We start from the raw sequence: 24,385 nt of genomic DNA on the forward strand, positions 1-24,385 counted from the left end.
CTTTTTTTACGCCATTTTACAGCAAAAAAATTAACTTTTCTTTAAAATGCTGTACATTAGTCTTCATCTGCTCAAAAATAAAGTACGTTTTTGTACTTCACTAGGGTACTGGAGTACAATTGTGCAAAAATTTTCTGACATTTAGGAAAGTTGAAAATGATGAATTAAGCTAAAACATCTGGATAAGTGAAGGCATGCCCATGATGGCAAAAATCAACAGATGAACCCAAGTAAAGTAAACTTTAAAAAAGGCACAAATGAAATAACAAAACAGGCGAAAACATAAAACTCATTAATAGAACAATTTTTACTCCAGAAAAAAAGGTGCAAAGACAATGATGAGCCAGAGACAATGGAGTTGTAATAAACAGTTCTCCAGAATTGTTATTTTATGTTATGCAAGTATTTACTAAAACAGGCATGCCAGGAGCGGTGACAGGCCACCTTTACTAGTAATATTTATTTCACAATTTTACCAAGAACGCACGGTGTAGTCACAACGACTAGTAACTTTATTTCCGAATACAGCACAATATTTTGAACATACATTTCTCCAGGGTTTCCTATTTGCACTGTGTACAGTTTTCAGAAAACTTTACATAAACTATAATAGTTTAAAATCAGTATTTTTGATCCTGCAAAATATATATTTTATATATATCTATATTTTTTTAAAATTTATATCCAAAGACTGATTCAACATACATTACAACACTAATGAATACCACAGAAAACGACGCTTCTTACACCTGTTTTGTTACTAATTTGCAGAATCTAACCACGAAGTTAGTATTCTTTGTTCTGACATGCACACTTGACTTCTTCCTTCTTGGGGGAATCTACATCCCGTAAAAAACCCACAAGTATGACACCTCTGTGTTCATGTGATATGCTGTGGGTATAGTGTACTGTACGTCAATAAATATTTGCTCCAATGGTCTCCCTCCGATTAGGGACCATATTGCCCAAAAAAATATCATTCAATTATATTACAGATACATAAAATATCAAAAGAGCAAGCAACCAGTGCTTGCAAAGCAAAACGTTCAATCTCTCAGTGCAACATAAAGCAAATATTGAGCAGTTTAGGTACATAAAGAACTAAACAACCAGAGATATCACTGCATACTCCTCCAGTGGTTACTGTGGCCAATAGTAGCATCGTCCATACTGGTAAATAAATGATGCCAGTGGATTACTTGATATGGGTAACTCTTGAAGACAAGGTAGACTAGTCACCATCACGTCCTTATGTTTTGGCCTGATTTGGCCTTTTCCTTCTATGTTAGGAGTCTACACTCTATGAAGGTACTCCACCTCGATTCTTTACAGTACGTATAGCCTGGAAGTTACATTTTTGTTACATTTTTGCCTATTCAGATACACCAACAAAGAAGCAATATAGGGTTATGCATGTTACTTCTTCACAATAAATGCACCAAGACTCCGAATATTAATAAATACCTAAAAAATGGACAGCAGAGTGCAATAGAAAACTGCTTCTCTTGGAAGAGTGCATTCAAAAAAGCTTCCATCATGTAACACTATGCAGAGGCAGTATCAGATTGCCAAAGAGAAATAACAGGCAATGTGTAAGCACCCCTCCGACATCACAAAGACATGTTGCAACCTCCAAGTCCTGGTTAAAGTGATGTATCAAATGCCTTTACTGGAGGCTCTTCTTCACCTTCTTCTTCATGTTCTGGACTTTTGTGATTTCCCGAGTTTCCCACTGGAGACTTTCCACTGTCGGGTGTTAAGAGAGAAGAGCTATGTTCTCCGTCTTCACTGAATTTTCCCTTCATGGCCTCCTGGACAAACTCCTGAATCTCCATTGGAAGTCGTTTGAATTTATCCTGGTATTCCTGATCAAGTTCAACCTGAAACTGAAAAAAAAACAAAGAAAATGTAAATTTCCAAATGTTTCAAATGTTTTATTACCATGTCATAGTCTATTGTATTTTTATGGTCAAAGCTCTGCTTAAGAGATGAGTATATACTAGACATAATCTTGTAGACTGAGCCCTCGGGGGCAGGGTCCTATCTCCTCTTGCAGCAGTCGGTGACTTGTATTGTTCATGATTAGTGTACTTGTTTTTTATTATGTATACCCCTTTTCACATATAAAGTGCCATGGAATAAATGGCATTTTAATAATAATAATAATAATAATAATATATATTTTTACCAACCATCATTTGGATTATATTCAAGTTAATTATAGAATGGGAACAGATACATTACAGTTACTGTGATACTACAGTAGATCAGTCTATACATTTACGGCCACAGAAGACCATTGCTGGATACCAGTGGTGATTAGGTACCTGCTGAGATTGTCTGGCATACCTGGAAATGGGCTTTATTGCTTTAATAAGTTTTTTTTCTTTAATTTAAGGAGACATCTTACTGTTGTGTGTTTATTGCTGAATACTTATGTAATACTAGGCTTTTCTTGGATTTGTCGTTTCTCACAGTTCCATTGTGCAATTATTCTTGATGGGTAATACTGGGACTTGTAGTACTTTAGGAATCCAGTGGTTAATTATTCTTTTCTAGGTTTATTTAAAAAAAATTAACCGAGAGAGATAATGATGAGTGAAGTCACCAACTCTTCCAGCATCATCTACTGTATTCCCACTGACCTGACATTAAATTACAGGTGTCAGGACACTGTTGAGTATAATCTTGAACTTCTACTACAATAATGCATTATGTCTATATGGGAAAGCGGTAGTCTTCACCACCTGGCCATTTTAGTTGTCATTCCCATCAGCTACCTATGCATGGTGTATTTTAATAGAGGCTGATATGCGTCTTGGAAGGCATGCCACTCCATCACCTGCCATGTTTAGAAGTACATGTAAATTAAAATGGTGACTACAGAAAATTTGTGAAAATTATAATAAAATGGCCAACCACACTGTATAATTCCCCCACAGTCCTGCCACACAGTGTACTTTCCACCCCCTCACAACCTTCAGAAATTACTCCCATGAACAAATTTCAGTAAAAATATATATATAAAAATGATTTTTGTGAATTACTTCTTGGGACAGATTGGAATAAAGTTTATATACAGTTGAAACCAGAAGTTTACATACACTATATAAAAAGACACATATCCATGTTTTTCTCAATATCTCACATGAAATCAGAATAAACTTTTCCCGTTTTAGGTCAATTAGGATTACCATAATTTTTAATATTTACCAAATGCCAGAATAATGAGAGTTTTTTTTGCATTTTTATTACTTACTGTAAAGTCAAAAGTTTACATACATTACATTAGTATTTGGTACCATTGCCCTTAAACTGAATGACTTGGGTCAAACGTTTGGGATATCCTTCCACAAGCTTCTCACAATAGTTGGTCGGAATTTAGGCCCATTCCGCCTGACAAAACTGGTGTAACTAATCCAGGTTTGTAGGTCGCCTTGCTCGCATCTGCCTTTTCAGTTTTGCCCATAAATGGCCACTCCAAAACGTTGACTTTATTATCCTTAAGCCACGTTGTTACTATTTTGGCAGTAGGCTTCGGCTCATTGTCTATTTGGAAGACCCATTTCTGCCCAAGCTTTAACTTCCTGGCTGATGTCTTGAGATGTTGCTTCAGTATTGCCACATAATCTTCTTTTCTCATGATGACATCTATTTTGTGAAGTGCACCTTTCCCTCCTGCAGTAAAACAACCCCACAACATGATGTTGCCACCCCCATGTTTCACAGTTGGGATGGTGTTTTTAGGCTTCCAAGCTTCTCCCTTTTTCCTCCAAACGTAACGATGATCATTATTCCCAAAAAGTTCAATTTTAGTTTCATCAGACCACAGGACATGTCTCCAAAAATTAAGGTCTTTGTTCCTTTGTGCATTTGCAAACATTAATCTGGCTTTTTTATGTTTCTTTTGGAGTAATGGCTTATTCCTGTAGAGTGGCATTTCAGCCCATGTTGATACAGTACTCTTTTCACTGTGGATATTGACACAATATTACCAGCTTCTGCCATCATCTTCACAAGGTCTTTTGCTTTTGTCCTTGGGTTGATATGCACATGTCAGACCTAAGCATGTTCATGTTTGGGACACAGAACCCGTCTCCTTCCTAAGCGGTATGATGGCTGGACATTCCCATCTTGTTTGTACTTGCATATAATTGTTTATACAGATGAATGAGGCACCTTCAGGTATCTTGAAATTGTACCCAAGGATGAGCCAGACTTGTGCAAGTCCACAATTCTCTTCCTGATATCTTGGCTGATTTTGTTAGACTTTCCCAGGATGCTACACAAAGAAGCAGTGTGTTTCAGGTGTGCATTAAAATACATCCATAGGTTTGTCTCTAACTCAGATGTTGCCAAAAAATCTATTAGAAGCTTCCAAACACATGACATCATCATATGGGCAGTCCAGAATTGTTTAAAGGCATAGTAATATTAGTGCATGTAAACTCATGACTTTGCAGTAAGCAATAAAAATGCCTTAAAACATTCTCTCTCGCTCATTATTCTGGCATTTGGCAAATATTAAACATTATGATAATCCTAATTGACCTAAAACGGGAAAGATTTATTTTGATTCCATGTCAGATATTGAGAAAAACATGCATGTGTGTCTTTTTATATAGTGGATGTAAACTTCTGGTTTCAACTGTACTTACTCGATGATTTTTCTATGCACAGTTCTTCTCTTTTTTTTATACGTTTTTATGTAATCTGTTGAAATAAAGAAATGGTATTTTTACTGAAATTTGTTCATGGGAATAATTTCTGTAAGTTGTGCTGTTGATCGCTACTCCCTAATACATGTAGGACCTTGTTCTGGGTTTCCCCCCACTCAGTATGATGTTTCCCTCACACACAATATGATGCCCAACAGTCCCACCACACAGTATAACTTCCCTGCAATCATTATGATGCTCCCCCCACACATGGTATGATGACTACACAGGCCCTCCACACAGTATAATGCCCCCACAGCATGAATTCCCCTCAGTGACCCACATACAAACACTCCACTTTTCTGTGTTTCCTGCTTCTCTACTGAGCTACTCTCTGCTGCCCAGTCACTTGACCTGTGAATGTGACATGACCGACCTGAAGGTCCTTTTAGATCCTTCAGTCTATTACAAGACTGAATGGTAAAGCAGGGATGTGATACCTCTAGTATGTCATTGTGTTCAATTGTTTCTGTATCTGTGTCCTGTTCCCTAACTTTCAAATGTTGAGATATGCCCCCCAAGGAAACAGAAACAGTTGAAGCTGGGACATACCCCCAACTTCCCGGGACAGCTGCCCCAATATGGAACTAAATCCGGGAAGTTTGAGCGTTATAGTGGAGGTAATCCACCCACAGTTAAGTATTGTTCAAATGAGCTATGAATGAATAAACCAAAGAAAAACCTCCTAAACAGGCCAGTGCAAAAAGAAGTCTAAGATTATGAAGCTGTATACTTTTTAGCTTCATGAAATAGCCACAATCTGCAATCCTAATTAACTCTCTGGTGCATTTTCTGCATCCCCCAAGTGTCCATAAAAAAGCAACAATCTGAATGCTGCAAAAACTCAACTACTTCCCATGTACAAAGCAAATACAGCAAGTGACTACTAAGCAGATTCCCACTGTTCTGCCACATTCTGCATGTGCAGGTGAAGTGCGACTGAAGTTATCATTTAACTCTTAACAGAATTCATTTTTTGTACAACCCTGACTAGAAGCAAATTTTGTTAAGATCATCTAGTTGGTAATATGGCATCGTTTGCTCATGATTTCACCAGTTTTTGGTTTGCGTAGCCTATCCAAAATTCGACTTTCTATTTTAACTGATGGAAGTACTGATACTTTAATCTAGGAAAAGATAATTTCGAAGTTGAATTATTCCTATAAAATTCTACCATTTCATCCTAGAACATAAGCATCACTTGAGCGGTCTGGCTGACTCACTTTTCCTCCACTCCACTGAAATAGCATGCAATTTTGGCTGATAACCAATAATTTATGGCCCCCTCAATAGTGCTTAGGTCTTCTTGATAGACATGCTGGATAATAGCATTTTCTATGCCCAAGGGTGAATTCGCACATGGCAAATTTGAAATTCTTATGGCTGTCCCATTTATCTGAGTGGTGATGCCAGACATCCATGCACGTGTCATCAAATCAACCCTGTTCAGATGAACAGAGCAGACTTTATTAGCACAAATTTCAGGAACAAGTGGCATATGAATACACTGTACCCTAAAAGAAATCTACTGCTCCATTTAATCAGCTATTAAAGGTCAAAAGTTCTGAGACTGCCCAGAAACTCGTACAGTACATACAGGCATGGCATATGAACAGCTATTTTATGAGCTGCACTTCTTAGGCAAATTAAAATGGGAAAAATTAAACTTTTTTAATTCTTGGTCTCATACAGTACTGTACAAAAGTTTTAGGCAGGTGTGGAAAAAAATACTGCAACGTAAGAATGCTTTCCAAAGTAGAAGTGTTAATAGTTTATTTAAATTAATTAAAGGGGTTGTCCACTACTTGGACAACCCCTATCCAATCCTTTTGTTTTCCCCCAGTAAAATAATAACACTCATTTCCGGTGCTGGCATCGTTCCTGTGGTGTCGGCACTGGTTCTCCCAGAGATTGTTGTGTTACATAATCACTGTGGCCCATCAGCGCTGGCTTCACTCTCCTTTCCTTTGAACAAATCAAAACATCGGAGGAAGTGAGAGGAGCCGCAACTCTCCGTATGTCACTTACGTTTGTAGGAGAAGAGAGTGAGCACTGATTGGCTGCAGTGATCACGTGACATAATGTCACACGATCCCAGGGAGAAATAGTGCCAACACCGCTGGAATACCGGAGGTGAGTATAGGAGTTATTATTTTACTGGGGGAAACACAGGGATTCTGAAAGGGTTATCTGAGTAGTGGACAACCCCTTTAACAAAATGCAAAGTGAACGAGCAAAAGAGAAATCTAAATCAAATAAATATTTGGTGTGATCACCCTTTGCCTCCAGAACAGCATCAAACCATCATTTTCTGGCCTAATGCCTAATATTTTGTGTCATGGTTGAGAAATCAAGCCTTTACGCGCCATTCAAATTAGCCTTGGTATGCATTAATATGCTGAGGACAATAACACACAAACAAATCACACAATCAGTATAATTTGTATGTAACTTCAAAACTCAATTTAAAGAGGACCTGTCACCAGGTCAAGAGTGGCCAGTTTTATCCTTTTTTTATTCTTGCTGCTCCCCTGAATATTCTTATTTTTGTTTATTTGCTTTTAAATCTGCCATATGATTCCCGAGATATGGGTCTTTGTATTTGGAGCTAATTTTTATGCCATTTAAACACTTTACCAAGTGGCCGTTGCTCACAGGATTCTCTGAGGATGTGTCTTTAGGAAGCTCTGCAAATTTGCCCAGTGAGCAACACCCCCTTGGTAAAGACCATAAAAATTAGCAGTAAATAAAAATGACTGAATTTCTGGAACCGTGTAGTGGATTTAAAGAAAAACAAACAAAAAAAAGGAACACTCAGGGCAGCACAGGAATAAAATAAGAGCAAAAACTGGACACGCTTGACCCTGTGACAGTTCCTATTTAACAGCACTGGCACATCAGATTACTACAAAATAGGTATTGATTGCATTTGTTATTTTATGCGCTATACTGTACATCCTTACCTCTGATTTCACTAGTAAAATCATTGTGATAGGTTCTCTTTAAGTCATTGCATTACAAAGTAATTAATCTTCCACACTAGGACTCAGAAGTGATCCTTGTCTCCAAAACTGTTCTCAGGAGGCCAAGAAAACTGCCTACTTCACTGCTGTGAGTCATATGGAGGACAAAGCTAACTCACCTTACAGAACAATGCATGCCCACAGCACTTTCTAAATAAAGAACACAGTCCCCAATGCAGCATGCAGTGAATGAGGTTTACCTACTCTATGTTACCATTTGCAGATAATGATATTGTCTTTGTGTATGTCTCTTCCATAGATGTCGCAGTATTAATATTGGATCCAAATGGATGAAACGCGCAAGATGGGTTTTGTCATTTGATAAAGATGCCGGTACGACATTGTGAATAGAAAATCTTACTAGCATCATTGTTGAAGAATCAATTTACTCCTGCAGTAAAGCCCACCTTATATATTTCATCCAACTTAATCCAATATTTCCTGGAGGTTTCCTTCACCAACCACGGGGCAGCAGCAGCTGCTTTTCTTCATGCCTACATAGGAGCTGTGCTTGTCACAACTCCACCAGGTGAGCGTAAAACCAGTATTTACCCACTCTCCTTCCATAGGGTATCACCCTATTGTGCGCTCTGTTCTCCACATTCCCCACATGTTCTGCCAAGCCCAACAACTTGGAAAGAGTTTCCTTCACTTCAGAAATCAGCAATTTGGGCTTAACAAATTCTCCCCTCTGCGCTCGTAACAATGGCCAGACTCTTCTGCTTCTTTTTGTGCTTTTATTAACTACAATTGCCTTCCTTTACCATTGGTGTGTAAATTTGTGCAATTTACAGATGGTTGGTTGCGTAAACCACTTAATGGGTGTCTTGAGGAATCAAAGAGTCTAACATAGGACAAATGTGTCAAATCTGAGCACCAAAATTGGCCGCATAATAACCCTAACACTTCTAGATTTAGGCTAATTCAACTTAAGCCAATATTACTAAATCTGCCTCGTGTCTCTCTTCTTATAGGGGATCTAGTATTTCTAGTGCCAGTTCCCTTACAAATTATAGCAGAACCCTTCTTATAAATAAATTGTCCAAAACAGCGTTTTCGGGCACAACATTAGCAAGTAATATTTTGTGTTACATGATAGTGAGATGATTTTTAATTTAACAGTATTTTCCATTACATTAGGAAAGGTTGTGGTAGGTGGAATTTCTATTGCTTCTTATCAACGTGTATATAAAAGTACAGGGCTGTGGATGAGGATTTGCTAGTCTGTACTGTACATCCAATATTCTTATTGTTGAAATGATACAGTAAATTGTTCAGAAACTTGTAAATCCAGTTTTATGGGTAGAGAAAACATAGAAAAGCTACAAGCATGCACTCCCTCTCAGTACACAACCACAATGTACATGCAGTAAAATCAGTTCTTTATACTATATATAAGGGCAGGTGAAAGTTAATTCTCTGCCTCTTGTGTTTTTACAGAATTAAAGGAGTATTAAAGGAGTTTTCCGAGACCATAAAACCACCATCTGTAAACCAAACTGGTAAAGTTAAGCAAGTGTGTCAAATATTTGCACATTTGAAAATCTCCTAATTTCTTATTCTGCCTCCCACAAGTGTCTAAATGGACAGTACACCACCATTGATGTCCCAGAACAACTGAGCATGAGCAGCTCGCCTTGGCCCATGAACGCTCAGTTTCTTCTATCTAATGAGCCTTCTAACTTTCTTCTGATGTACAAGTGACTTCATATGTACCTACTGCACATGTGTCGGATCCAAAACATCCAATAGCACAACACATTAAGTGAGCACGTTCTGTGTGGCTTCCTTAGTCATGCTTAGCCAGTAGCTGCCACTTGCGCTGCATTTTTAGATTACTATTTTAGAAGTCAGCAGTACCACTTTAGCAAATTAGTTCAGAAGTGTTCCAGTCCATGGGCAATTTGTAAAGCATTTAAGTAGAATGTGACCACATCACTCTGGTCATGTTCCAAATAGAGGGTGTTTATTCACTTACACACATACAACATGTCAACCATTGCTAATGTTAAAGGGGTTGTCCACTACTCGGCCTCCGGTACTAGTGCCGTTCCAGCGGTGTCGCCACTGGCTCTCCCAGGGATCGTGTGATATTGTTATGTCATACGATTCCTGTGGCCAATCACTGCTGGCTTCATTCTCCCCGACTTTGTACAAATCACTTACATCTGTTCCTCTCTCGCTTCCTCCAGATGTACGTGATGCGTCCAAAGGCGGGAGAGTGAAGCCAGCATTGATTGGCTGCCAGGATTGCGTGATATAACAATGGTAGCTATAGGGGTTATTATTTTACAAGGGAGAAACATAGGGATTCATAAGGTGCTGTCCGAGTAGAGGGCAACGCTTTTAAATGCAGCATAACCACAAAAAGAGGAGACTCAGTGGACAAGGAGAACATAGCCAAATGGGAAAAGCCCACCTTTGAAGTACACCTGCTCAATATCTCTTTCCTAGGGTGCATATCCTCTCGGGTGTTATCAGCACTCGGCAAGGCAGACACTGGCTGCTGCATCCAGGTGAAGAAGCTGGCCATGCATGTCCATGACTCTTTTATTCACTTTTATTGTGGTATCAGAAAGTGGTGAGCGAGCGTGCCTTCACAGAGCCTGATATCTCGCTATAGAAAAATGTGATGGTCCTACCATGTCATCTCATTATTATTTTAATCCTTTTACATATGACCATCAGTCAGTTACTTAATTTCAAAATCACAAAACATGTAGATGAATTTAATAGTATAACAGAATCGGTCTTATATAGCATAAAATAAAACTAAGACTTGGCTTTCCATCCCGTGCTGTCAACTGAAAATTCCTAATACAATTGCCATAAGGAATGCGCTTATTCCCCATGAAACTCTACAAGGGAACACACATAGTGTACACAGTACTCAAAGCAAATTCTCAGAAGTCAAAAGCCGAACTATGTTTCCAAAGAAGAAAGATTTCCAAATTGACAGCCTTTCCCATGACTATACATAGTAGACTGCATGATACAATATGAGTTTATGCAACTTTTATTAAATACAATCATTTATTTTATTTCTCATGGTTAAGAATAAACTGCACTATATCTGTAAAATACACCACTGCCACTGACCAGGGCCGGACTGGTCATCTGCCAATTCTGGTAAATGTCAGATGGGTCGGTCCGACCATGGGCTGCATCAGAGTCCTTAGGATGCTGGTATTGTTAACAGCTGTGGCGGAGCATGAAGCCTCCACTCCGTGCTCCGTCACTTGTACCAGAGGCCAGCGCCATGCAGGTGAAGTCGGTGGCGTGATGACGTCACTGCATCGGTCCGCCGGCACCCACTGCAAGACACTATAGCAGCTGCGGTGGATGCGGAGGCTGGATTTTGTGAGTATAAAGTTGTTGTTTTTTTGTGAGCTGTGGTGCCCATCATACTGTGGGGGGCCATCTGGAATTCGGATCAAACGCACCAATACAAATGTGCATGTGAAACATCGGACTGTACTTGAATGTCATCCAAGTGCAGTCCGACATCCCAGGACTCAGACAATGGAGAAGATAGAGAAATTAAGTCCTCAATTTTTTCCACACCTGTGATAGGATTCTGGCATGCGAGAGAATCACATCACAGTAAATGACACTCGGCACAAACTGACAGAGATGGAGCCGAGTGTCTTAGCAATAATTGACCCGATTCTCTAGCATGATAGAAGAATTGCTTGTGTGACCCCACCCTAAAAGTCACTTCCAGGTCACACAGAGCACAGTGTGACCTGGAGAGTCTGAAAAATAGTGACGTCACTGAAAAGCGGAGAAGAACGGCGCTGGATCCTGCAGAGAGCAGAAGTAGGTGAGGATATGAATACACTCACACTGTGCTACATACACATATACACACAGATTCAATAAAAAAATATAGATGGGAGTGCTTCTTTAAGATTTAATGTACTTTTTTTTGTGTGTGTGGGGTGTTTTTAGTTCATGGCAGTTCTGTCACCATGAAAACATAACATAAAGAACAAACAGAAAACTTACAATAGACACATACATAAATCAAATGTTTTGGCAACAATCTTTTGTTCAGTAATACACATGAAAATTTTCTTTTATTATAGATGAGTTTATTTTATCGTGGAATTGAATTCTACAATTCTACTGATTATAAAAATCTGAATTCACCAAAATGCAGATTTTTTGTAATTAGCTGCAGAGTGGACTCCGTGAAATGGCGGCTGCTGGCCACCATTTTGCTGAGCCGCAAAGGGCCTTATCTTTAAAAATAAGAAAAATACTTATACTTACTTTATTGATTACCTATCAAGCCCATCTGATCCTCACTGTCACCCGTCCGGTCCTCATCACAATTTCTTATCACCACTACCAGTGCTGAATCCCCGGGCCTCTTCACACTAGGTCAGATCCTCCAGTTCTGGTGAGATCCAGGACGTTTCTGCACATGTGTGTGATGCCATGGCATGGTGCACACTGTGATGCCATGGCATCGTGCCCTAACATGCATTTGAGCAGAACCCTCCCAGGCCTTATTAGAGCTGGAAGTACCGACCTAGCGGGAAGAGGCCCAGGGAATCAGAGCTCGCAGCAGTGATAAGATGCGGTGAGGACAGATGGGTGACGGTGAAGAGCAGAGAGGTGAGTAGTCAGGTGACTGTAAGTATTTATTTTATTTTTTATATTTTAAAGTTATTATCTATAACAAGGGACATGCAAACTGCAGAGAATAACTTCTCAGAGAATCAAATTTACTGTTAAAATCCACAGAATTAGAATTTTGCCGGATCCGCTCATCTCTACTCTTTTACATTGAACAGCATATAATGTGAAACTTACCACATGATGACTGCTGATTACAAACTTCTCTCAATTAACAGGATTTTCTTGCTCCATATGAAAAATAAAAACACAAGCATTATAGAATTGTACAAACATTAGAAAATTATATATAAGTATTAGAGAATGATATAAATAAAAGAGAATTGGTCTCATCTATTACAAATGACAATAGTGCTTTTTCCACAGTTTTCAACATATATTTCACCATATATACTTCACCATATATACACACAATGGAAGACATGTGGCATTTTAATTGAGGGTATCCATAAGATGGATGTAAGCAATAATGACTTCATGATCAGACAATGGACTAAACCTGTCAGCTATTCTTCCCGACCCTTCCTTTGTGCCCCTGCACTGTAGGCTTGCATGTGCTCTCAATATGGAGAAAGAGAGTCACTGCTGCACAGCTCTTGGGCCAGTTTATCTCCATTGAGAACCAAAGATTGGTTACATTGAAATTCAACATACTGAATTGAGCAAAACCCATTTACACTGCAATGTCGGCCAGTTTGGTTGGCGATCATTTGATATCTGTATTGTCTCTCATATTATCTTTTAATAGATTATAAATGTGTTTCGCGGGAAAACACTTTAAAAGATGAATAATAACCGCTAAACTGTGTAGTGATAAGGTCACTAAAGAGAATGTCACACTTTGATTTTGCTGTGCCCAAAGACTGTACTCAAACTCACTCCAATTGTTACCAAAAATTGTGCATGTGAGCGCAGCAGTTTGTTAAAGGGAATCAGTTAGCAGCATAATGTAGGGAAAGAGACCCAGATTCCATTGATGTGTCATTTACGTCACTGGGTGCAGCAGTGATACAATCAGAGTTCTTAGATGTAGAATTCAGCTGAGCTGAGAAAGCTAACCCCACCCACTCCAGGCTCTGTATGTACATTGTCTATTGACAATGAGCTGCTTATCACAGGAGGTGGCGTGGTTGTACAACTGCTCATGAGCCAGCTAGTTATAGCCTTGATAATGTCCTGGTGATAAATCCTTCATTGTAGGTAAACTGTAGCACACAGCCTGATCAGTGACACATGACTGAATTCAGTGTTTTAACACCTATATTTTGCTGTCCTCAGATTACATAGCAAAAACCTGCTGACAGATTTAATGTTATATTTCCATGTCTATTCAAATCCAGTCTGTTGGTCCAATTGATCGACATTCGGAATCAAGAAGCAAAATTTAGATTTTTTTTTTAGTCCAGACTGGTTCATATATTATGGTTGTACCAGCATTTCTGCATATATCGTATTAGCTAAATTAGGCTACCTGCGTTTTTTTCATGGCGTTTTGAAGTGCATTTTTTATGCTACTGTTTTTGTCTTTTTGGTATGTCATGTTTTAAATATAATCACTTTGTTCTTGTAACTTAGTTTTGATCAATCTTCATTGATAATGTCATGTGCGGATTACATACATTTTTAATGCGTCTACTCTTCAGAAATGCATTAATAACGCATATGTGTATTTTATCTGTGGATTTCTCTCATCTCAAACATGCACCGCAGGTCACTTTGTGCAAAAAAAAATCACAGTGGGCATGAGCTTTCAATAAATCCCATTCACCAAAAATACACAGTATCAAAAATGCACCAAATACCCAACGTGGGAACCTAACCTAATAGAAACATCGTAAATTGGTTAGTTTTTGTATTGCTATTAAATAGTAAAATAATAAGAAAAAAAAACAGGAAAAAAAATACATATTTTTCTGGCTAAAAACATAAAATAGAAATATACTTCCCCACCCCCCAACATGCAAACGAAAGCAGATATTGAGATGATTCCATATTGAATCATTAATAAGTCAGTTAAAAGAGCAATAAAGCCCCAAAACTGGAATAGTGAACACGGATTGAATTTGAATATTTGACCTACATGATAAAAAGTAAAAAAATATAAGGGCACAAAAACATATTAAACATAGAAACACTAATTTCTCACCATATTTGTCACCACAAAAACAATTAATTACATGAACAGTATAGTACATCTCAAAGCAACAAATGATGAAGAAAAATAATATTTAATATATCAAAATTACATTTTTAACATCATTTTTTATAGATGAGTTTTTTCACCATTTTATTCAACATAAAAAATATATAAAATATATATTATAAAGTTATATATGTTCTATTAGCAGATACATAAGGAAAATAAAAGTCATTCTACAGAAAGCAAAATCTCCTACAGCTACATTGACCTAAGCATAAAAATGTCGCAAATTCAAGAAGGCAAATGCAAAAACATTCTTTGGGTTCTCAGGGCCAAAATTGTCTGGGCTCATGTGAGGACTCATATTATCCTTTCTGGATCTAGATCTCATATCCCACATAGCACTGCCAGTAGTATAATTGCAAAGCAGACAACGCACACATTTGGTGGCGATAAGGCGCCAGATTAGGGATAATGGAATGTTAATTAGACCACGAGATGAGCAACTAATGTTTGGAGTCATCTGTAACCATCACAAATAATGGAGAAAACTGTATATTTACCGTCACTGTTGTTTTTCTATTGCAATAATTTACAATTTTCATTTTGCATTACTGTCAGAGACTAAAACAACTTATGTGAAAATTGTACCCTTTACCCATTACTTCATGGACAAAGTTTCTGCAACTGACAAAGATACTGGTCTTTCATCCAAGAAACAACAAACAATGACATTGTGATATTAATGCCTTTTAAGGGTTTTTCTGATGAGCAGTAATTGCTTTTAACCCAGACGTATGACATAGCAGTAAATCCTACATTTGGTGCGGGTGTACGGAGCAGACTCAGGAGCTCAGCCCACACTATACATGGGTGATGCTGACCCTGATTGCTGTAGTTTAACCATTTAAATGCTGCTGGCAATTTTCGACAGTGGTATTTAAATAGACTAATTAGCAGTACATATGTGCACTGGCCCAGATCCTTCCCACAACACAATTACAGGGTGCAGATGGGTTGTAATGGCGGCCACTGCCATACTTAGTATTGTAGTACATAGAACAAGATCAAAGAAAGAAGTCCCCTAAGTCAACTAAAAGTAAAGTAGGCTCTATCTTTGTCATTGGTCTCTGACATAGTAGGTGTTATGATGTCTTCCACACAGTTCACACAGAAATGAGGGATTTCTGCTCTCATGTCTCTATGTAGCATATGTACACAAGCAGCAACATGAGGCCAATCTACAGCAGCACTGAGCAGAGTAACTGTGAATCCAGCCCCGCGACAAATTAAACACTTTGGAAAACAGCAGCATGATTTGTCTCTCTGCCTCCTCTTCTGACTCATGAATGGAGAGCAAAACAACATATTTCCCATGATATATTATCTTGTTTCCTCTATTTGCGTGTGCTGCTGACTAAGTTGGATGTAGTAAATGATGGAGAACTGACTCTTAGGAAACAGATGTCTGCCATTGACAAAACCTCACTCTACCATCTGAGGAACAAAACCTCACTCTACAATCTGAGGAACAAAATCTCACTCTACCATCTGAGGAACATTGCAATAATTAAGCACCTTATTCTACCAGAATACCTATCAATGTTGATAAACAGCTTTATAACTGTAATACTGAAATGCCCTTTACATAAGTCTCCTAGATAAAGCGATATGCTGTCCTCAGTTAGTCCACAAACAATTCAACAAGGTGAATAACCAATGAATCTCGGCATGTTCCCATAACACCAGTCCTTTGATCAATGAAAATAAGTAAAAATGAGCCGGGAACAGTAGTTGTCCCCAATCAGTGGCTCTCTGGGTGGCGTAGATCTAAAGAACAACAACTGCAAACTGCATCAATTGCAATATACAACGTAAAAGATAACGCCGCAGTATGATTTTTTTCTCTAAATACTCCTAATTATGTATATGATATAGTGCAAGTGTATTATATAATATAATACTCACTGATCATCATATTTCCTGATTGTAAGCGCTACTCTAGTCCTCTTCTAGCCCACATAACCGCTCTGCAGCTTTGCCGGATCACACTTCTTTTCCAATGTTAGTCTATGTGAAAAAAAATGAGGCTCAATAGACTTACATTGAGAAAGAGACTTCCGCTCCTCACATAAACCCCTGTGTGAGCCAGTTATACTGTGCGCAGGTCATGTGGCTCATAAGAAGACAGGAGGAGTGCTGTCAACCAAGGAAGACAGCAATCGGTAAGTAACTTGATACACATGCACTGCATCACATACATAATTAGGAGGGTTTGGGGAAAAATAATTTCACTGAGGCTTCTTTAAATTCTTAAATGGAATCTGTGAGCAGGATTTTGCTATGTAATCTGAAGACAGCATGAGGTAGGGGCTGAGACACAGATTTCAGGGAAGTGTCACTTATTAGCCTGTGTGCTGTTATTTCCATGAAGTTAATGTTTTATCTCCAGGAGATTATTACTGCCTGAACTAGCTCCCTCGTGCCAAGAGGTCTGACCATGCCTCCTCCTGTGATAGGCAGCTCAATGTCAATAGACCATATACATAGAGAGCCTGATGTGGGTGGGGCAGCTTTCTGAGCTCTGCTGCATGATACATCTAAGAACTTTGAGTGTGTCACAACTGGTGCACCCAGTAAACTAAGTGATTCATCGCTGGAATCAGGGTCTCTTTTCCTACATTATGCTGCTCTCATGAGTTAGCAAAAATCTAGTTGCAGATTCCCTTTAAGATGTAAGCTTAATACACCAACAATAGTAATCTGCATAATTATCATAATAGTTCTCGAGTGATAATTTTAATTAATATAACATTATTTTAGCAAAAGTATTTATAAATGTAATTCAATAATTCTATATATGAAAAAGGTTCTCCCATCTGGACAATTCCTTTCCATATGCGATCATTAAATTAATTGGAGAACTGTGTAAGAAAAGGTGACAAAACCCCTGAAAATTCCTCGCATTGTGTAACATTGGGAAGCGGGAAGGCAGCCACCCACTGTTCAGATGGAACCATTCGGAACTAACCGAAAGAGGAAGGGTTGCAGGGGAGGCAAGTTTGGAAGTAACACCTACACTGTGTGCAGAATTATTAGGCAAGTTGTATTTTAGAGGATTATTTTTATTATTGATCAACAACTATGTTCACAATCAACCCAAAAGACTCATAAATATCTAAGCTTAATATTTTTGGAAGTTGGAGTGGGCTTTTTTTCGATTTGGCTATCTTAGGAGGATATCTGTTTGTGCAGGTAACTATTACTGTGCAGAATTATTAGGCAACTTAATAAAAACCAAATATAATCCCATCTCACTTGTTTATTTTCACCAGGTAAACCAATATCAGTGCACAAAATTTAGAAATAAACATTTCTGACATGCAAAAACAAAAACAAAAAAAATTAGTGATCAATATAGCCACCTTTCTTTATGATGACACTCAACAACCTTCCATCCATAGATTCTGTCAGTTGCTTGATCTGTTTTCAATTAACATTGCGTGCAGCAGCCACCACAGCCTCCCAGACACTGTTCCGAGAGGTGTACTGTTTTCCCTCCCTGTAGAGCTCACATTTTATGATGGACCACAGGTTCTCTATGGGGCTCAGATCAGGTGAACAAGGGGGCCATGTCATTATTTTTTCTTCTTTTAGACCTTTACTGGCCAGCCACGCTGTGGAGTAGTTGGATGCATGTGATGGAGCATTGTCCTGCATGAAAATCATGTTTTTCTTGAACGATACCGACTTCTTCCTGTACCACTGCTTGAAGAAGTTGTCTTCCAGAAACTGGCAGTAGGTCAGGGAGTTGAGCTTCACTCCATCCTCAACCCGAAAAGGTCCCACAAGTTCATCTTTGATTATACCAGCCCATACCAGTACCCCACCTCAACCTTGCTGGCGTCTGAGTCGGAGTGGAGCTCTCTGCCCTTTATTGATCCAGCCTCTGGCCTATCCATCTGGCCCATAAAGAGTCACTCTCATTTTATCAGTCCATAAAACCTTTGAAAAATCAGTCTTAAGATATTTCTTGTCCCATTCTTGATGTTGTATCTTATGTTTCTTGTTCAAAGGTGGTCGTTTTTCACGCTTCTTGCGACCCTGTTGGCTATTTACCATGAAACGCTGGATTGTTCGGTGATCACGCTTCAAAAGTTTGGAAATTTCAAGACTGCTGCATCCCTCTGCAAGACATCTCACAATTTTGGACTTTTCAGATCCGGTCAAATCTCTCTTCTGACCCATTTTGCCAAAGGAAAGGAAGTTGCCTAATAATTAAGCACATCTTATATAGGGTGTTGATGTCATTAGTCAACACCCCTCCTCATTACAGAGATGCACATCACCAGATTTACTTAATTGGTAGTTGGCTCTCAAGCCTATGCAGCTTAGAGTAGGACAACATGTATAAAAAGTATAGAAGTGATCAAAATATGCATTTGCCTAATAATTCTGCATGCGGTGTAGTCATGTGCCATTGATGACAGAGTTCCTCAATATAAAGTATCTGCGTGCCAAACCGGAGCAGGTTTTGGCACCAAAGGAGAGAGTGGTCCAGATGTGCTCAGGAGTAGACGCTGCAGCCTGAGTGACAGGCCTGATTGAGAAGCGTGTGCCAGCGGGATGCTGTCTGGTTACATAGAGGACCCCAGTGGTACCAAGTGAGACCTGGAGTCCAGACTCCGCCGGCCAAGACCCTAAGACCCGTTCTGCGCCCATCAAGACCCAGAGTCCCGACTACATCAGTCAAGACCCAAATCGCAGAACTTCGCCAGTCAAGACCCAGAGTTCAGATGATGCATGTCAAGAGCCAGAGCCTGGCCCTCTTTCCCTCAGACCCGGAAGAAACACGTCGTCGGTCAAGCACAGGAGATCTGTGAGGAGGCTGTGATTAGAAGAGGACACTTGCAGTGGTGAACATGAGACATGAGTGAGCTGGGCTGTCGCTTACATCACCAATGTTCAGTACAAGGGTTGGCCTAGGCAGGGGCAGCGGACAGTGCGGGGGTCATTTAAAGTAAAGGAGGCCCAACGTGCTTTGGTAGACTTTGTCAGGAAGACTTGCGGCCTTTCAGGAAGAACTGGAGGCCATTGGAGTAGTCTGCACAGTAGCTCCTATCAGAATAGATATTTAGATTTACCCCTGTTAGAGGGACATAAGCATAATCCTCAAGGTGCTTCCCTAAAGTTTAAAGTGAACTTTAAAGACTCATTATCTTTATTTATTTATATTACTTGTAAGGTGCCCCAGCGAGGTAGTCGTGGGCGAGCTGTAGCCCCCTCTCGCTCTGGCACCCTACAGACAATACGTGTCCTCCCTCTGAAGTGTGGCTGTGTAGGTGGTGCTCTTCACTTACTTCAAGCCATCCGATCGCGGCTGTCTCCAGGCATTTCTCTTCTGGGACCAGGGCAGCAATAAATTCAGAGGACACGAGGTTCTTAACCAGAACTTGGACTTTACTTAGGGAAGAGGAATATGTACAATATTTACAGGCAGATACAATGGATAAGGCCCGACAGGTTATCATCTCTCTCACAGGTGCTGGTAACTCCTTCAGCCCTGGTTCCCTCTTTAAGTGAAGCATCTCTGTGACTCTAATCTCTGGCCCAAGAGACTCTTCTGTAACACTGACAGTGACCTGGATCCGATCTCTCCCCCACGTCTTAGCCTGGAGTCCTATTTATCTTCCTCCGCTTCCTGCAGACTAGAAGTGCCCCGGGTCCTCACTACATTTGATGAGTTTCTCCGGCCGGCTAATAGGACTCATGCTCTTGTGTAGGGAGACTTGCACACTGTGGATCCCACTGTCTGAGGGTATGGAGCTCAAGTCTACCCTAGCAGCCACTATAGTCAGGCTGCCCGAACGATTTACTGTACTATCTCTTACTGAGTGACTCCTCCTGCTTTCTGAAAACTTAAGCAGGAATTTTCCTAAAGTGCCCACCCTCGGTGAGCTGTCATCACACAGCATTAACTCATCACTGTCTGTAACCCTGCTAGCAGACTCAACCTGACATCTGCACCCAGAATAGTGGCATCTTGTGGCTGTTTACAGGTACTGCAGCCCACAAGGAATTATGCCAGGAACAAGCTCTATGTCACTCAAGGCTTGATCAGGGCATTAAGTTCCCCCTCTATCCTACTAACTGGACCACTAAAGCTAACCCCTTAGCTTGGTCTACCAACAGTTAGAGAGGTCTGACTTCAGGAACACTTCTTTTAACTATCTCAGTGCCAAGGGAAGGCTACACCCTTCCCCACTATTACATACTCACTGTAACATACCTGGCGGCGTCCTTGCATAGTGGTCTATCTCCCACTGTGCAAGAGCGCGCACTTGATTTCTAGTCCAGACTGCCACTCTGGCTTCTTTCCATAATCTCTGCTTTACTCTGCTCTACTGCTTAGGACGACGCCCGCCGAACTTCCTGTTTCTTGTAGCTGCTACAGACACACCCCTAATGCGTCCTCAGCCTATTGCTGTCTGTCACCTGGTATTTAAACCAGCTCCTCCTTGGAATCCTTGCCTGAGCATCTCGTTTTGTCAGTTGGCTTCTTGTCACGGATGTGCCAGGTCCTGTCTATGTTTCCTGCCTTGCGGTATCAGTTCCCGTGTCTGAACTGTGTCCTGTCTGTGCACTCTAGCCAGCTGTCTTTCTGCCTTTCCTGGAGGCTATATTTCCAGGCCCGTGTGAACACGCTCCTTGCCTGTTCGTTTCTGCCTCTGGGGGTCGCATACCCAGACTCGCTCCTGTATCTCGCTTCAGTAACTGTTCTTGTCTGAACTGTCTTCTAGCTTCTTACCTGTTTTGTCTTTATGTCCGTTTGCTCCCTTTTTCTGCAGTGTCTGAACCAGCACTTGGCTTTACCTAGACTCGTTCCTGCATTTTGTTGCAGTAACTGTTCTTGTCTGAACTGTCTCCTAGCTTCTTATTTGTTTTGTCTTTATGTCCATTTGCTCCCTTTTTCTGTAGAGTCTGAACCTGCACCTAACTTCTACTCGTTGTCATTGTACTTTCGTTTGTGAGTTGGAGTCCTTTTGCTACTTCTTTGCAAGTACCTTGTGTGTATCTGGTTCTGCCTTTCTTTTCCAGTCTGTTCCGTATGAACAGAGCTCTGTCCCCTTTGCTTTGTCTTTGTTTATCGCTTCGGCGATTTATCTCTGTCCAGTCTTACTTACCGCTCTGGCGGTTCCTGCCCGCTCAGCCTCGTTCACCGCTCTTGCGGTTTCGCTCTGCTCAGCTTTGTCTACCACGTCTGCGGTTTCGCTCTGCTCAGCCTTGTCTACCGCGTCTGCGGTTTCGCTCTGCTCAGCCTTGTCTATCGCGTTTGCGGTTTTGCTCTGCTCGGCCTTGTCTACCGCACCTGTGGTTTTGCTCTGCTCGGCCTTGTCTACCGCGTCTGCGGTTTTGCTCTGCTCGGCCTTGTCTACCGCACCTGCGGTTTCGCTTTGCTCTGCTTGATTACCGCATCTGCGGCTCTGAACCCGTCTCCCAGTCTGTACTGGACCCTACCCAGCCTGCGCTCTAGCCTGCCTGTTCCTGTATTCCCTGGTGTGGGTCAACAGCCGTGTCCGGGGTCTGACCTGGAGTAGCACCTGGTCCCTCTGCCCGGTTCCTCCCTGGTGCACTGGCGTCGTATGCCGTTGTGCAACCTTGGTCGGATGGGGCAGATACTTAGTTACGCCCCTCCAGGCACTCTCCGGTTCATGGCACAGTGGAATCACTAATCAAGCACACGCCAGTCACTCCGGGCGTGTGCATTACAGCATGCTCAGGCCATGGTTCCCGTTGAGCCCCACGGCCTTCGCTCTCTGAGACATTTTCCAGCGAATACGTGCATCTAGAAGAAATTTATTTATTTTTTATTTTTTTGCTACTAGCTGAGTTCCAGGCGAATTACGCACCCGTCCAGATGGAGCTTTCTGCACCCGTTCCTGCGGATCTGCCACGGTACTATGGGGATCCAAGACAGAGTCGTGCATTTGTGGAGCAATGCATGCTACACTTCAAGTTCTACCCTCTTTATTTTCCCACCGATCGGGTTAAGGTGGGATTCATGATGTCTTACCTAGTGGGTGATGCCTTGAAATGGATCACCCCCCTATGGGACGCACAGGACCCTATTGTCCTGGACCTGCAGGCCTTCCTGGTGGCCTTTCTAATGGTCTTCGATGACCCTAACCCGGAAGCCCCAGCTGAAGCTTCACTTTCCAATATCCCGGAGCAGCCCCGATGGGTAATGTGTGTGGGTAGCGCACTAGTCCTCCTGCCCGAAGAGACTACTGCCCACCCAGAATCCATACAGGATGACTACGCTCTCCGGAATACTTCTCCCAACCTCAAGAGGCAGTCCAGACGTGCTAGGCGTAGAGGTAAGCCGTCACGCCAGGGTCTGTCCTCCCAAAGACCTCCTGACCCCAACCTTGAAGTCCCTGCTGAAGCTTCACTTCCCAGTATCCCGGAGCAGCCCCGACGGGTAATGTGCGTGGGTAGCGCACCAGTTCTCCTGCCCGAAGAGACTGCCGCCCACCCAGAATCCACACAGGAGGATTTCCTGCACCCGGTATCTGATACTTCACCCACTTTACTCGGTGAGCCTGACCAAGGGTACTCCGAAGCAGTGATTACCTCTGAGTCCGTGCACCTCTACAACCTGGCGGAGGACCCCCTGTTGCCTCCTGAATCCTCCGGGATACCACTTGATGACAAATGGAGAGAGACTTCCCTACACCTGGTACCTGATACCTCGCCCGCTTCGTCCAGTGAGTCCGACCTAGTGTACTCCGAAGCAGAGGTTACCCCCGAGTCTCTACACCCCTCCGACCAGGCGGAGGACCTCCAGTTGTCTCCTGAACCCTTCGGGGTGCTACCTGGTAGCGAATGGACAGAGACTTTCCTATACCTGGTACCTGATACCTCGCCCGCTTCGTCTAGTGAGTCCGACCTAGTGTACTCCGAAGCAGAGGTTACCCCCGAGTCTCTACACCCCTCCGACCAGGCGGAGGACCTCCAGTTGTCTCCTGAACCCTTCGGGGTGCTACCTGGTAGCGAATGGACAGAGACTTCCCTATACTCTGCACCTGATACTTCGGCCGCTTCATCCAGTGAGTCCGACCTAGTGTACTCCGAAGCAGAGGTTACCCCCGAGTCTCTGCACTCCTCCGACCCGTGCGTCGGATTGGTCAGATACTTAGTTATGCCCCTCCAGGCACTCTCCGGTTCATGGCACAGTGGAATCACTAATCACGCACATGCCAGTCAGTCCGGGCGTGTGCATTACACGCACTTATATAGCGCCATTAATTCCGCAGCGCTATTACAGAAATTATGAGCACTGTCCCCATTGGGGCTCACAATCTACATTCCCTATCAGTATGTCTTTGGAGTGTGGGAGGAAACCAGAGAATCCAGAGGAAACCCACACAAAAACGGGGAGAACATACAAACTCCTTACAGATGTTGTCCTTGGTGGGATTTGAACCCAGGACCCCAGCGCTGCAACTAACCACTGAGCCACCGTGCTGCCCATATATGCTTTGTATTGTATAATTTATCTGCGATATGCCTTTTGCATCATGTTAACTGTTTCTATAACTATTGTAATTTCCCACCATATCCGGGAAAAGAAATAACTTATTGATTTTTCCTGCCTGGTGTTCCTCTGCCTGTTGCATCCAATTACCTACATTACAACTGCTGTAAAAAGTGGCTTTAATTCTGGAGGAGATTATAAAAATTCTGCCATAGTGGGAGCCATTTGAATAGGTGGCATGAAATGGCATATTTTTCCTACAGTAAAATGAACAGCTACACTATACTAAAAGAAACAGGTCTTATCATTCTTCAGATGTGTC

At 41.4% G+C, this 24,385-nt stretch overlaps 1 protein-coding gene across 1 annotated transcript in view; it reads right to left on the reverse strand.

The window, feature by feature from the left end:
• Positions 1-289: 289 nt before the first annotated feature.
• The window catches only part of PLCB1 (phospholipase C beta 1), a 1,235,601-nt gene continuing 1,211,505 nt past the window's right edge, over positions 290-24,385 (reverse strand). Inside the window, exon 32 of the mRNA XM_073672250.1 lies at positions 290-1,880. Coding sequence (XP_073528351.1) covers positions 1,644-1,880 — 237 coding nt within the window. The 3' untranslated portion in view covers positions 290-1,643. The remainder of the gene's footprint in view (positions 1,881-24,385) is intronic.

This window comes from Phyllobates terribilis, unplaced genomic scaffold (genome assembly GCF_046119375.1).
Source record: "Phyllobates terribilis strain yellow unplaced genomic scaffold, ASM4611937v1 Scaffold_3__8_contigs__length_932513732, whole genome shotgun sequence".
In the NCBI taxonomy this organism is placed as follows: domain Eukaryota; kingdom Metazoa; phylum Chordata; class Amphibia; order Anura; family Dendrobatidae; genus Phyllobates; species Phyllobates terribilis.